This window comes from Hibiscus syriacus, unplaced genomic scaffold (assembly GCF_006381635.1).
Source record: "Hibiscus syriacus cultivar Baekdansim isolate YM2019G1 unplaced genomic scaffold, ASM638163v2 tig00110474_pilon, whole genome shotgun sequence".
Taxonomy (NCBI): Eukaryota; Viridiplantae; Streptophyta; class Magnoliopsida; order Malvales; family Malvaceae; genus Hibiscus; species Hibiscus syriacus.
The window spans coordinates 347,456-362,529 of record NW_024062753.1 but is presented as its reverse complement, the minus strand read 5'-3'; the positions used below and the strand labels follow the sequence as shown (position 1 = coordinate 362,529).

The following is a 15,074-nucleotide window of genomic DNA, read 5'->3' as shown; positions in this document are numbered from 1 at the left end:
CCAGTCTTTTAACAAGGATTTTGGAGATGGTTTTGTACACCACTGAGTAACATGAGATGGGTCTATAATCCTTGATAGAACTTGGATTATGAGTCTTAGGAATCAAGGCTATAATTGTAGAGTTAAAAGCTGACATAATGAATGCTTCTTCAAAAAAGAATCTGATTGCTTTGGTTACATCATCCCCAACAAAAGACCAAGATCTTTTAAAGAAAAGAGGGGTAAATCCATATGGGACGGGAGATTTATCATTTCCTTGACTGAATATGGCTTATTTGATCTGTTCGTTAGAAACATTTTTTACTAAGTCTGAAGAAAGTTCAGCAGGCATGTTGAATTGAAGAATATTTTTCAAGAAATGAGGGTCAGTTTACTGCAAATTAGGATCAACAGTTCCTAATTGTTGTTTGAAGAATTCCAAGGCTTCTGAAGACATGTCTTTGAAAGATTCCAGTCTTTTACCTTGAGCATTTATAAGGACTCTTATGGTATCATTTTTGTTCTTTGTTGCCATAACTGAGTGAAAGTATTTAGAACACTTGTCTCCCTCTTTAAGCCACTTGATCTTTGATTTTTGCCTTAAAACAGTTTTTCAGCTTCCTCAAGTTTTGAACAGATAGTTCCTTCTCAAGGGGGCTAGTTCCTTTAAGAGTAGAAATTTGAACTTGTTCCAGCTATGTTTTATTGAGCTTGACTCTATTAGAAAGGTTGTTGTAGTAATTATTGTTCAAAGCTTTTAAACAAGGCTTAAGTCTTTTAAGTTTGAGGAAAAAAGCCTGCATTGGATTACCATGAATAGGTTGCTGCTAGGAATTTCGCACTTCATCAAGGAAAGTAGGATGGTTGGACCAAAAATTGAAGAACTTGAAAGGTTTTGGTCTGTTGGTATGGGCTTCTTTGTTCAACCAAACAAGAGCCATGCAGTGATCAGAGGGGCCTGGAGCTAAAAATTCCACAAAAGACTTTTTGAAGTAATTGACCCAAAGAGAGTTTATGAGAACTCTATCAAGTTTTCTTGCAAGGAATGTTTCTTTTTGTTTGTTACTCCAAGTAAAGGTAAGGCCAAAAAATGGATGGTCCTGAAGAGAAGGTCTTGAACCACATCAAGGAAGTCTTTCATGTCAATAGAAAGATAAGGACCTAAAAGGTCAGAGTCAGAGCTTTCTTTGTAGTGAAGGAATGAGTTAAAATCTCCTCCAAGAATCCAAGGGAGAGAACAGAAATAAGAATTTAAATATCTAAGATGCTGCCAAATGTGTCTTCTAGAAATGCCATTGTTGTTGCCATAGATGGCAGAGATGATAAAAGAGATATTGTTGAATCTGCATTTGATAGTAATACTTTGATCCGAAGAATTACAAAAGCATATGTTAATTCCTTTTTTCCATAGCAGCCAAATTCTTCCATTAAAAGCAAATTCATAATTAGTGAAGCATTCCAACTTCCAAATTTAGAGTGTAACATGTTGACATAGTTTTCAGTCTTGATACGAGTCTCCATCAAACAAAGGAGATCTATTTTATATAGATTGGCTATTTGGAGAACTTTTATTTGTTTTTGAGGATTGTTTAACCCTCTGATGTTCCAAAAACAAATAATCATTGAGAGAGAGGTTTTGAAGTTTCCTTTTTTTCTCTAGAAGGGGTTTCAACTTTTACTATTTGTTCCTTCTTTTTTGCTTTAAGTTCCTTTAGAAGGTTAACCACTCCTGAAGCTACTGGTCGTGTTTTCTTAATTCGAACCTTGCAATAGGTGAATTTTCATCAACGGTATTGAGGATTTCGAATCTATTAGCTGAACCCTTAAGAGCAACTTTGGTTTTAGCCTTAATAGGTCTACCTCTACCTCTTTTAGGGAAAGAGGTAGGCTCTTGATCCTTGTCAAAGGAAGATTGACAACCTTGTCAGATTCTTCACTTTGGGAATGAGTTGAAGGTAGCTTTCCTTCAGTAGCAGGGTTGACAGAAGAAAGTGAAGAATCATCATTAGGAGCCTTAGGGGATTGCTCTGTTAGATTATGATGATCAACTGAAATCTCTCTTGTAGGAGTGTCTTTAGGATCAGATTATTCCTTTAGAATCTGAGATAGAATTAAATACTATTTTTTTTCTCTAGATTTTCTTTGTTTGAGGAGTTGTTGGTTGATGAGAAGGACAGTTCTTGTTAGAGTGCCCAAAAGATGATTAAGCCTCTTTTAGGAAAGAGGTAGGCTCTTCAACATGGATTTGAGAACTATTGTCAAGAGGCAAATTGTTATATTAAGTCTTTCAAATATACTTCACTTCTTCTGATCCGTTCCAACGTTTAATGCCTAAGCAGATGATTAAGCCGTCAGGAAGTACCTAATTGATATAATATAGATAATTTGAAGATTCAATTAAAATATTATAAAGTTTGAAGACTAAATTAAAATCTAGACTATAATTGGAGGATTTATTTTTGAATTACTCCATTTTATTATTTAATTTTTTCTTTGAATTGTGTCACACCGTCACTCGATTAGCTTAGTTGAGCTTCCTCCTTGCCTTCCGGTATCTACTATATATTCCTTTCTATTTTTGGCTATCTCCTTGCTGATTAATTTCCAATTCTAAACCCCCAAAGTCTACATTTTCATTAACATCTTTTCAAACGAAAAAAAGGGTATGTTCTTCTTTGATATTCCATCGATCAGCATTTGGTTCGCAGTTTTCAGCAACTTTTTTTCAATGTGTGAATTAGATTTCTCGATTTGTTTCGTCCATTTATACATAAATATAATATAATTTATTGTTTCTTTATAATTGGTTTTTATTGATTGAAGTCTCTGATTTAATTAGTTAGCATAAACAAACCTCATAATTAGTTATATAAGAACTTCACACTGGTCATTGTTGTGATTTACACTGTAATACTTTTTTTTCCTGATATTTGTATGAAACTGGGTTATCTTTGAAATTACTAAATCATTAATAGATTTATATTTTTTTGGTGATCATAGAAATTTAATTTGGAGAAGGAAAGATGTTGGGAATAGTAAGGCAAAAGGTGATTTTCTGTAATTCAGCTGATATCTTATATATGAAAATGATAGGCTTTTATTGTTGTTTTTTGGTTCTAATTTTATGACCTTCTTTATTCAGATGTTGGAGCAGTCGTTGAAAAAGATTCGGCCTGCGGTGGCGGTGTTGAGAAGTTACTCATCTGCTGCAAAACAGGTAATTTGTATCACTGGATTTGATGAACAATATTTAGTAGAAAGACCCACATCTCAGATGTGTTTGCAAAATGCACACATACACAATTGGAAACATGGTTATGCTTGCGTGTATTTGTTTATGTATATACCCAGTTTACATTTTCTTGCAGTCAATTTTTCTCTAATGACAATTATATGCAGATGAATGTGAGAGAGGCATTAAACTCTGCTCTCAACGAGGAGATGTCAGCTGATTCGAAAGTCTTTTTGATAGGTGAAGAGGTAAGGAAATGATAACAAGGATCATTTTTTTATGATTCTAACCATTTTTCAGATAATCTTTATTGCTTTTATTCCCATTCTTATGTTTTTTAAAATTATAAACTGCAGGTCGGAGAATATCAGGGTGCATACAAGGTTGACATTTAATGTGCAAGAATGAAATTCTTATTTCACCATCTATAATAGTGGCCATAGGAGCATTTTTAAAACTTTCTGAGTATTGGCTTTTGTTTTCTCGTCTTTTAGATAACCAAGGGGCTTCTGGACAAGTATGGAACTGAAAGGGTTCTTGATACTCCAATTACTGAGGTTATTTTTGTGCTGCCTTGCATAATCAATGTCTCTTTTATTTGATCTAATGATTAATTTCAAATCATTCTTAAATGTGCATGTATTGATGCCTTTTAGTTTCTTATTACATTCTTTTTTCTCACCACAGATTTTTTTTATCTTGTTTCATAGGCCGGTTTTGCTGGGATTGCGGTTGGTGCGGCTTACTATGGTCTGAAGCCTGTCGTGGAGTTCATGACATTTAACTTCTCCATGCAGGTCCGAGATTTCTGACTCCAATATCTGCTTATGTACACTTCTATTAGTTTTTTGTGCTCCCATATGCATGTTGTGAAAAAGAAAAAATGGAGATCATATGCTATCATTTGCTGTGTTCGACAATGAGGTTAACAAGTGAAATCCTTGTAAGTTCAAATGAATGAAGTATGCATGTTTTGCCTTGAATCCTAACATACTGAAGGAACATAGGTGGTTTATATGTTTAAACTGTACTTCATAATAAGATACTAAAATTGGGATGTTCGAAAGAGAAAATGATTTGGAAGTGATTTATGTATGCTGAATCATACGAATGTTCCAGCATTGTATTTGCTTCTTGGAGTAGCACATTGTGTTTTTTGTCTGATACATTGTTTTAGATCCCATTTTCTTTTACTGCAGGCAATTGACCACATTATCAACTCTGCTGCAAAGTCAAACTACATGTCTGCTGGCCAGATTTCTGTACCCATAGTTTTCAGAGGTCCCAATGGTGCTGCAGCTGGTGTTGGTGCCCAACACTCTCAGGTTTGGTTTCTTAATACTGTTACTTGCACCCATTATTTGATTTGTTTACATTCATCTACTTTCTCTCGTTCCCTAGAGCTTACCGAGGTTAAAAATTAAGTTACGTTGTACTACGTGTTGTAATTAATGTTTACTTGCTTCCATATTTTAGAAATCTAACTTATTTTCAATAGAGTAAGAAGCTTGTTTGATTGTTTTGTCTCTTGGTTACTTTTCAGTGTTATGCTGCATGGTATGCTACTTGTCCTGGGTTGAAAGTGCTGACTCCATACAATTCTGAAGATGCTCGTGGACTACTCAAAGCTGCTATCAGAGATCCTGATCCAGTTGTTTTCCTTGAGAATGAGTTGCTGTAAGTGAATTAGTAAACTATGACTCTTTGTGTATCGAATCCCACTCCACTGGTTCCCTGTCTATCAGAATTTTAATTCCTGATGCTACTTCGATATAATCGTTCTGCTTCAGATATGGAGAATCATTCCCGATTTCCAATGAAGTTCTGGACTCCAGCTTTTGCCTTCCAATTGGTAAAGCTAAGGTAAACGCTACAGCGCCCCTGAAATTTTACTCACAAGGCTGTTAGCATTACTATTTCTATGCTTCTGCTTCCACCGGTTCTGCTATAAATTCGATATCATGAAGCTGCATTTGAATACACATACATATAGTTTTTAACCACAACTTTAACAGATAGAGAGAAAAGGAAAGCATGTGACTATTGCTGCTTATTCAAAAATGGTGGGCTATTCTCTTAAGGTATGTCTTGTATGCAGTATCTGTTTGGATATGCAGATGCCTAGTTATAATTCGAGATACATTTATATAGTACTTTCATTTCGGCTTGTGGGGTTATCAACTTACCATTTAAGAGATTGTTTGTTGTTCAGGCAGCTGAGATACTCGAAAAGGATGGAATCGATGCCGAGGTAAAAATTATAACTCAAAGTAGTGCATGCCCTTACAAGGCTCAATTTGATTTGACCATTCTACCGAGAAGTGCAATGTCTGATCTTTGTTAAATACAGGTCATAAATCTGCGTTCGATTAGGCCGCTAGATCGATCCACGATTAATGACTCGGTCAGGAAAACCAACAGATTGGTCACAGTTGAAGAAGCGTTTCCACAGCATGGGGTTGGTGCTGAAATATGGTTAGAGTTTTTTTATCCTAAAATCATTTAAGTTTCTGCTTAACATGTATAATATTCTGGGACCCTGTATATATTTACGCAGTATACTTCGTTCACAGTGCGTGTGTTGTGGAGGAGAGTTTTGCATATCTCGATGCACCGGTTGAGAGAATCGCCGGAGCTGATGTTCCTATGCCGTATGCGGCAAATCTCGAGAGAATGGCGGTGCCACAGGTGGTTCTATTTCTCCCTGTTCTTACTACAATTACCATTATGATATATACACACACAGACACGCAGTCTATAGATAAAGTTAATTCATTTATACATGAATTGTGCAGGTTGAAGATATAGTTCGCGCTGCAAAGAGAGCATGCTACAGATCTGTACCGTAGGCTGCCGCTGCATAATTGAAACCACGTTAGAACATTTTAAATTCGTCACACAGGTACCAAATTAGAAAAAAGTGTCGAATTCAGGTACCAAATCGGATATAAAAACAGTGACAAGTCCGGGTATCAAATCGTATATTATAGGTCCTAACTTAACCAATGAATCATTGTTTCAGGAATGAAGCTCAACACTGTTGGGAAGGAGCTGCATCATTTTAATAACTAGAAGGAGATTGTTTGAAATTTGGTGATCATTAAACCTCAAGATAAGATTTTATGTTTTTGTTTCATCTTTTGGTGCGTCTGAGCTTGAGTTTTTGATTATCTTTGATTTTGATGTTCCTAAATCACTACGAAGTAGTGTTTGTTTTGAACTTTGAAACCACTTTGTAGCAGAAAGAAGTAATGAAAATAATGTGAGCATTTAGCTATGGGATTCTAAATTTTCATATATTTTATCTAAACCTATTTAATTAAAGGAAGGTTATGTTTCGGGTCGGATCAAGTTAAGTTTTCTGTCTATTCGAATCCGACTCAAATATAATACCTTTGCATGATTTGGATTTAGAAAAAATCCGACCCTACCAAAGTTCAAGGAAGGTCCATCAAGGTAACAATATTCATTCGATGTTATCCAAATTGAACTCGTTAGGTTCAGGTCAAATACTCCTCTCTACCCTTAATGCATATAGTTATTAATTTTAATATATTTAATTGGGAACAAATGTTGAATATATGAAGTCAATTCCATTGATACCCCCAAAAAGAGATACAATTGGCTTCCAAAGATGACATCTTTAGGGCTACAAAACAGCATTTTCCATATATAAAGAGAGAATATATATGGAATTTCGGTTATATAACTTGTAATGTTTTCATTTGCATCCCCCTGTATCATATCTCACAAACCCCATCAGCTCAGGTCCTTCAAGTCTTGAGTTATTCCTAAAACTGCAACAAAATATAATAATAATCAAACATTTATGCAACAACAATCTAATTAGCAAAATTGTAAATCACTCATGTACCTTTCCTCCGTAAACTTAGAGAAGGAACCCGTCGTCGGGATTGTGCCGCACAAATCGTTGTTCGATACGTCGCTGTTTCACACCACACAATCGTATTAAACAACAACAATAACAAAATCGGAATCTCTACCGGACCGGTAGTGTTGTAAACAAAGCTTTATTATTATGTGACTCACAAGATCTTTAAATTTTGGAGTTGTGTAAGTTGTCTCGGAATCATTCCGATCAGTCGATTACTGTTGAGTCTCCTGCAAGGAATGGACAGAACATTAGTACAAACATTAACAACGACCGTATCGTCTCGATTTTATCGGATGTCCCCGGAGGCAATTACATACATGAACTTGAGATTTGAAAGCTTGGAAAGGGAAGCAGGGATGGAGACTGTAAGGTTATTATGGTAAAGATCCAAACTCACTAAGCTTTTCAATTCTCCAATTTCCTCTGGTATTGAACCCACCAAGTTGTTCCTGTATAGCTCTCTGCATACAATACATGAAAAATCACGTCTTTCATAAAAAAATATAGGTCAAATTCCATAGAGGGTCCATGAACTCTGTTTTCCTGACGAATTTAGTCCCTCTATCATAATTTGATTCTTTTTTAGTGAAATAAATACATTGTACAGGGACCTTTTATATCATTTGACCTAAAATAAACTACTGTAGATGTTATTTGCTTACAGATATTGAAGGCGCTCAAGCTTTCCCAAGTCGGGCACTAAACGGCCCCGCAGCTTTGCATTTCCAAGATCTCTGCAATGTTTAGCACGAAGTAATGATTAATACATACCCGTATTTGACACTCACATTCGAATTTGAGTTACTTACAGACGAGTAACTCGATTATCGGCATCACAGGTGACATGGAACCAAGTACAAGGATCGACCAACGTAGGATCCCAGCTCTGCAGTACCTTCTTTGGGTCTCTAACAGCTCTCCTGAAAGCAAACAAAGCATCAACTTCTACATTTGCATTTGCCAATGTGTTCAACAGAGTTACTGTAAGAACAAGTTGATGCAGTAGACTGGCCATCGCCATTATCACTGGTTTAAACGACACTTTAATGGTGTTTATATATAGAAATCTTGGTAATCGTGAGAATGCAAAGGGAAGCATGGAAACAAGAGGTTTTGGTGTGATGGAAGAATTTATAGAGCCCATCAAAGGATGGATGGCTTTAATGAATGAAGTGTGGGGCTGTTTCACGTGGGGTGGAGAGCATCTTCTCTAGTGCAATGCACACTCCCCTATTCACAGGTTTGTGGTTACTAGGTGTTTGTAGAGGGTTCAAGTTTATATTCCATCACTTTGTATAGGTCTAATTATGAATTTATCCATTTACTCTATGAAAATCGAAAAGTTAAAGCTTTTATATATTAGATTGCATGCAAGAGTGGGGAAAAGACAAGAGAGCAGAGGGAAATCTTTTGAACTCTGTCGGAGCCAAAAAAACAGACTGGTATGAATAATGGAGACCCCTATGCACTGACATTTGTCTATTTTTTGCCTTATCTATATGTTCTTCCGACACCATAAATAAATAGTAAAATACATCACATGTCTCTCACTTATTAATAAGGTTATAAATGGGTCACTGAATTTAAAACAATAATTCTTATATGGATAAATAGAATGACATGATTGACTTAACTTCCGTTTCATTTTTAATGATATATTAATTTATTTGTTACGATCGATTAATTGACTTATTTATGATTTTTTGAAATTCAATGACCTATTTATAATCTTATTAATAATTGAATGACATAATATAATATTTCCTAAAATAAAAGTAGCTACAACAACGATGTATATACGCAAAGGGGTAAACTATATCCAATGTCATTTAATTAAGAGTTTGGTAACAAACAAGCTCATTTTTCTAAAATTTATAAATATGACATTCAATTAAAATATTATTATAAACAAATCACTCTATCATTAAATATTAAATAAAATTACTACATGACATGACATGATATAATAATATTTTTTTATTAAAACAAATACAATTTGTCAATTTAGTCTTAATTTAAAAATTATTCAATAAATTTAACTTTTTAGGTTTAAAAAGCTACTCATTTGAGGCTTTGTTCTTATCTTATAAATGGTATAATATTTTCATTTTTTTGTATAATAATAATTTAATAGTAACTTGTCGTTGTTTTATGACTAAATGCAAATATCCGATTACTATTTTGATTGACCTTCTTAGTTTGGTAGTATCATAAAAAGAGGGTAAAGTATAGTAATAGTCATTGAACTTTTCTAAAACTTTCATTTAGGTCTCTCAACTTTTAAAACTTGCAATACAGTCACCCAATATTTAGTACGCTTGCAATATGGTCCCCCAACAGTTACGTTGGGGACCATATTGCAAAAAGACTAAATGTTAGAGGACCATATCACAAACAAACTAAATGTTGGGGGACTGTATTGTAAGTTTTAAAAGTTGGGGACCTAAATGAAAGCTTTAGAAAAGTTCAATGACCATTACTATACTTTACCCTTAATTTATTTAAAATTTTGTTTGTAATTTTACATTTCTTCAATTTTGTCCTTAAATTTATATTTTTTTACAAAATTGATCCATGATTATTTTTTCGTAATTTACTCGAAATAATATACAATTACAACTTGGAATTCAACAATCACGAAAGATGACAAAATAATTAATCCAAAATTAAAAACGACCCGACCTGAACTCAATATGTATCTGGTAAACATCCGACCTGAATTTTATCTATCAATGATGTGACCCGATCTGAACGAGATCCGTCTGAAGTCCACCTGAACCTGAATTAACTGGTCTTTATTTGCTTCGGACCTGAACGATTTTGACCTGAACTGACATCGATTCGAACTGAAAATGACTCGACTTGAACCCGATATGGATCTGGTGTTAATCAACCTGAAAATAACCCGAACTGATTTGACCTGTACCCGACCTGATCCGAGTCAAACCATCAAATTAATCTGACTTGACATGTACCCGATTTTACTCGACCTGCTAGGATCCGACTGAAACCTGACAAATTACCTGATTTTACAGCCTTAACTGACACCTTCTTGAGTAGATATTCCACCACACCGGGCTATTGAGGCCGCCCTCTAAGAACGAGGGTAAGGATGTTGTTTGGGTAAAATTATTGAATTCTTACGTAATAAATTTAATCATCTAGAAATTTTTAATCATTCGAATTATAATAGAATTTAATTTAATTATTAATTAAAATTTGAATAATCTAATAATAAATTATATAATACTCTAATTATATTTATAACATAAAATATAAGATTAATTAATACTTGAATATGATATATTATAAAATAAAATATAAAATAAATAATAGGGTAAAGTATAGTAATGGTCACTGATGTAATACCCCAAACTATGGGTTAGTGACTAAATGGTAAACTTTTAGAATTTGGGGATTAAAGTAGAAGAATGGATTAGTTCAATGATTTATCTGGAAATAAATCCTAAAAGATGTTAGTAATTATAAAAGGTATTAAAGGGCAAAAGGGTCATTTGACCAAGAGATGAATTAAATAATGATATATATATATATCGATAAGGATGATAGATTTTCCAGAAATCTTTTCTCTCTTTTCTTCTTCGTCTTCTTCTTCCTCCCGTGAAAGCTCCAAGGCAAAGGTAAGATTCCTTGTTAGCTGATGATTTGTTGATTTTAAGAGTGGGTTTTGATCCTTAGGTAATACTTAAGATTATGGAAAGCTTAGGTTGTCCTAAAATCAAAAGATAAAGGAGATAAAGAAGATTAAAGATTAGTGGTTCTTGAATGAAATATTGAAATAGAGTTTATAATAAGAATTGAAAGTTGGATTTGACTTGTCATCAATCTAAGTAAGAGATATGAAGTAATATAATTGGATTTGAAACATGTTGCAAAATTGATGTAATTATTGAATTATATATGGAATATAGGATTTTGAGGTTTAAGATGAAATAAATATGTATAGATTGGTTTAAGTATGTGTACTAGCGTTAAGAATGAAAAATGGGATGAAACATGAAGGATTTAAGCCAAAATGAATGATTTTCGGGTTCAAAAAGAGGATTCTGGGCAGAGTGCATCGATGCATATTCATTGTGCATCGATGCATCAAGGTTAAAACCCAGAAATTGTTTGAATGTGCACCGATGCATTGGTAGTGCATCGATGCACTCTTTTAAAATAAATACATCGAATGCAATTCATGCATCGATGCATAAGTAGTGCATCGATGCATCCCATTAATAATGAAACATCGAATGCAATTGGTGCATCGATGCATAAGGAGTGCATCGATGCATCCCAGCAATAATATTACATCGAATACCTTTTATGCACCGATGCATCAGTAGTGCATCGATGCATACCTTAATTAAAAGATGAAATTGACTTTTCTCTTAATCTAAAGAGTGAACCATTATAGTATATTAGTTATAATACTACTATAGATCTATGTATGATTATGTAGATATAGAACGTGATCCCGTTCTGAATCAATTGAAGGATTATAATCGAATCAAAGCAAAGCTAAGGTGAGTGCAATTTAATTGTACTTATGTTATCGAATAAACATTGGCTTGTGATAAGCCAGTGATGGAGTTACTATGGTAAGAAGTGACTCCTAAAATGTTATTTGATTTGTGAATGATATGATGCTTATGTGTGTATGAGTACATGATTACATCTATATGTGATATTGAACTATATGAAATTATAATATATGAGAATACATGCCTATGTGACAAGCTATGTGAAACTGAATTAAGTAAATACATGAGAATATGACATGAGATAGATAATATGAGTTATGTGATCATATTAGAAAATATGTTAAGTGATATGTGAAAGTGGATTACATGTTTATGTGAATATGTGATACGATATGAGATTCATAAATATATGTTTATGAGATATATGTTTACACATACATAGGGTATGTGACAGAAGAGAAGGAATATGGGATTATAAGATCAATGATTACACGTATATGTGATACGTGACAGAAAAGAAGAGATATGTGTTTATAAGAGAAATGATATGATATAAGTTATGTGATTACATGTATGTATTGATACATCTTGATTGCATTACATGTTAGTGTGATTGTGAATAGGTGGGAAGGAAACAAATGATGATATAAGAATCTATTATAAGATATATGATATGAAATACATGGTTACACATACATGTGGTATGTGACAGAAGAGAAAGAACAAGTGATGAGAAATGTATTCATAATGATAATGCCCATGTTATGTAATATGAGAGCTAGTGGTATAGTTGGCATGCCAAGAGTCGAGGGTATAACTATGTTCTACGGAACATATGGACAGAATTACCTATGTCTTTCGAGACATATGGACAGTATACCTATGCTCTAAGGAACATATGGACAGTTTACCTAGGTTCTTCGGAACCTATGGACAGTTGCCAAGGATCTTTATGACCTCTGAATAGGTCCTTCGGGACATATATGTATTCTTTGGAACATGTGTGAAGCCTGGTGAGACACATACTTGATCCTTGACATATGTATATGATTCTTAAGGAATGATATGTGGTCCTTCGGGACATTTATATGAGCTGTGGTGACAGCATATGTGTGCACAACCTCAATGTACTCACATACCTTAAGTTCTCACTAGTGTACATGGGCTAATAAAGAGATTAAACAAACATACTGAATGTGATATGTATACGATGGGTTTATAAATGGTTATCAAAAGTAAGTGGTTTGAAATATGTTACATGAACCATATGATGTTATGTGTGTTTCTTAATGATAATGATAGAGATTATGATAATGATGGTATATGTTTATGTATGCTTTATGTTATATGAAATATTATATGTTTTATATGCCTCACTAAGTCATCGACTTAGCGTGTGATTGTTTCACACGTAGGTTTGGAAAGCGAAAAGAGAAGTAAAGAGGAACAAGACAGGTCAGTTCTCCTTACCGAATGTCAGATCAGAAGAGAGGTGAATAATATGTATTTTTGTATATAAAGTTCTAGTTGGCATGTAATCAAAAGAATATATTGTATAAGCTCTGAATAGTTTTGTAAATGATTTGAATAAGTTAAATGTTATAAAAGTTTTTAAAATTACTCACTATTTTATACGAATAAAGGTTTGAAAAGTCAATGCGACACTTCGGACTCGTATCCGGGTTGGATACGGGTTGGGGGTGTTACAACTGAACTTTTCTAAAGCTTTCATTTAGGTCCCCTAACTTTTAAAACTTGCAATACAATCCCCAACATTTAGTTCATTTGCAATCTGGTCCCCCAACAGTTACGTTGGGGACCATATTGCAAACGGACTAAATGTACCATATTGCAAACGAACTAAATGTTGGAGGATTGTATTGCAAGTTTTAAAAGTTGGGGGACCTAAATGAAAGCTTCAGAAGAGTTCAGTGACCAATACTATATTTTACCCTAAAAATTAATATAATTTTTAAATATTATATGTGTGTGTTTTTTTTAATTAAGACAAAAATGATAAAATATACAAGTTGAGAAAATTAAAAATATTAGAGAAAATAACCTCAGTGACCAAAAATGCCTTATAATATACGAATTTAACCAACTTTTTTTGGATTTGCCAAAATGACCAACAAATTCGCAACGCGAATTCCAATTTCGCAACCCAGTTTCCAATTTCGCAACGCGAATATGTAAATCGCATTGCGATTTTCCAAATTCGCAACGCGAATTTGTAAATCGCAACACATAAGTCAAATGTTTTTACACGAAACACACTATTAATTTCGTAACACAAATGTAAACAGTATTATCGCAAATCATCTCTAACCTAAAACCCTAAAGCACAACTCAGTCTCATCTCCATCTCTCACTCTCTACGGCGACATCCGTCCCCATCTCCGACGAAATTCGCCCCTATTCCCGACAAAATCCGTCTATCTCTATCTCTCAGATCAACCCTCACAACCATTCACGGTCAGAAATGGAAAATCAACCACCGAGGGTTAGTTTTTTTAATCTCTTATTTTTATTTTGAAATTTTTGTATTATTATTAGATTAACCATTTCACTGAGATTACTAAATTCATTCGGTTGATGATAATACTGCTAAATTGTTTAGTCTTTAACCCTGTGAAGTTAGTATTTATCTTTGTTTTGTCTTTTTGTTGAAGAAACCCTAAATCGCAACACCAAATTCACAACGCGAAAATGAAAATCGCAACGCGAAACTAAAATCGCGTTGCAAATTTAAGTTTCAGAAACTTCTTTTATTCGACAAATTGAAACTTGAATGAATTGTATTACTTCAACCAAAAAACAAAGACAAATACTAACTTCACAGTGTTGCTAATTTAAGTTTCAAGAATAAACTACTACTCTTTATGTTGTCTTTGAACCTGCACTAAACCTATATGTTGTCCTTTTAAATGTTTATATAAGTGCTTACTTCTGGAATGTTATCTGATGCATTTTGTGAACTATGATGGAATAATGACTTGGGTGAATATCGTGCTAGTTTGAAACATATTTGGCTTTGTTTTCACTGTTTAATATCATGTCTGTTTATAGTGTATAATTTGTAGTTTTTGGTATATCTAACTTGGTATGTTTATTGTTTTTGTAGAAATTTTTATCGGCTGCATTGACCTTAAAGAATAAATTAAGCCTAGCCACTAAAATTGCGTCAACGCTTACACCTCTATAAAGAAAATTATTTGAGGATACTTGTTTCGGGCCATGGCTGAAAGTGCAATATACGGGTGGAGATGCTATGTTGACACATTTGTTTCTTCAGACCATGACTAACAATCTACCCGAGGGGGTACAGCGTGGTGATGAGGAGATATGGTTTTATTTTCCTCCAGCACCGGCGTATACTTGTTTTGGGCGGGATGAGTTTTGCTTAATCACCGGTCTACGCTTCGGACATGATGATGTAGGTCGGTACACTAGTCATATCGGCCGCCCATCATGGTTA

At 34.0% G+C, this 15,074-nt stretch overlaps 2 protein-coding genes across 2 annotated transcripts; one reads left to right on the top strand and one right to left on the bottom strand.

Annotated features, from left to right (window-relative positions):
* The first annotated feature begins 2,979 nt into the window (after window positions 1–2,979).
* LOC120128180 (pyruvate dehydrogenase E1 component subunit beta-2, mitochondrial-like) lies at window positions 2,980–6,114 on the top strand. The gene is made up of 14 exons (XM_039145929.1): window positions 2,980–3,026; window positions 3,122–3,196; window positions 3,379–3,459; window positions 3,568–3,594; window positions 3,706–3,768; window positions 3,922–4,008; window positions 4,411–4,536; window positions 4,755–4,888; window positions 5,002–5,074; window positions 5,227–5,292; window positions 5,424–5,462; window positions 5,562–5,686; window positions 5,785–5,899; window positions 6,007–6,114. Exons 1-14 carry the CDS (start codon window positions 3,003–3,005, stop codon window positions 6,058–6,060), a joined length of 1,089 nt encoding a protein of 362 aa, XP_039001860.1. The 5' UTR covers window positions 2,980–3,002; the 3' UTR covers window positions 6,061–6,114.
* Window positions 6,115–6,873: 759 nt separating this feature from the next.
* Window positions 6,874–8,142, bottom strand: LOC120127989 (leucine-rich repeat protein 1-like). Its single transcript, XM_039145776.1, has 6 exons — window positions 7,916–8,142; window positions 7,769–7,840; window positions 7,424–7,567; window positions 7,262–7,333; window positions 7,086–7,157; window positions 6,874–7,008 (listed from the first exon to the last, which is right to left on the bottom strand). Exons 1-6 carry the CDS (start codon window positions 8,125–8,127, stop codon window positions 6,933–6,935), a joined length of 648 nt encoding a protein of 215 aa, XP_039001707.1. The 5' UTR covers window positions 8,128–8,142; the 3' UTR covers window positions 6,874–6,932.
* Between the last annotated feature and the right edge of the window lie 6,932 nt (window positions 8,143–15,074).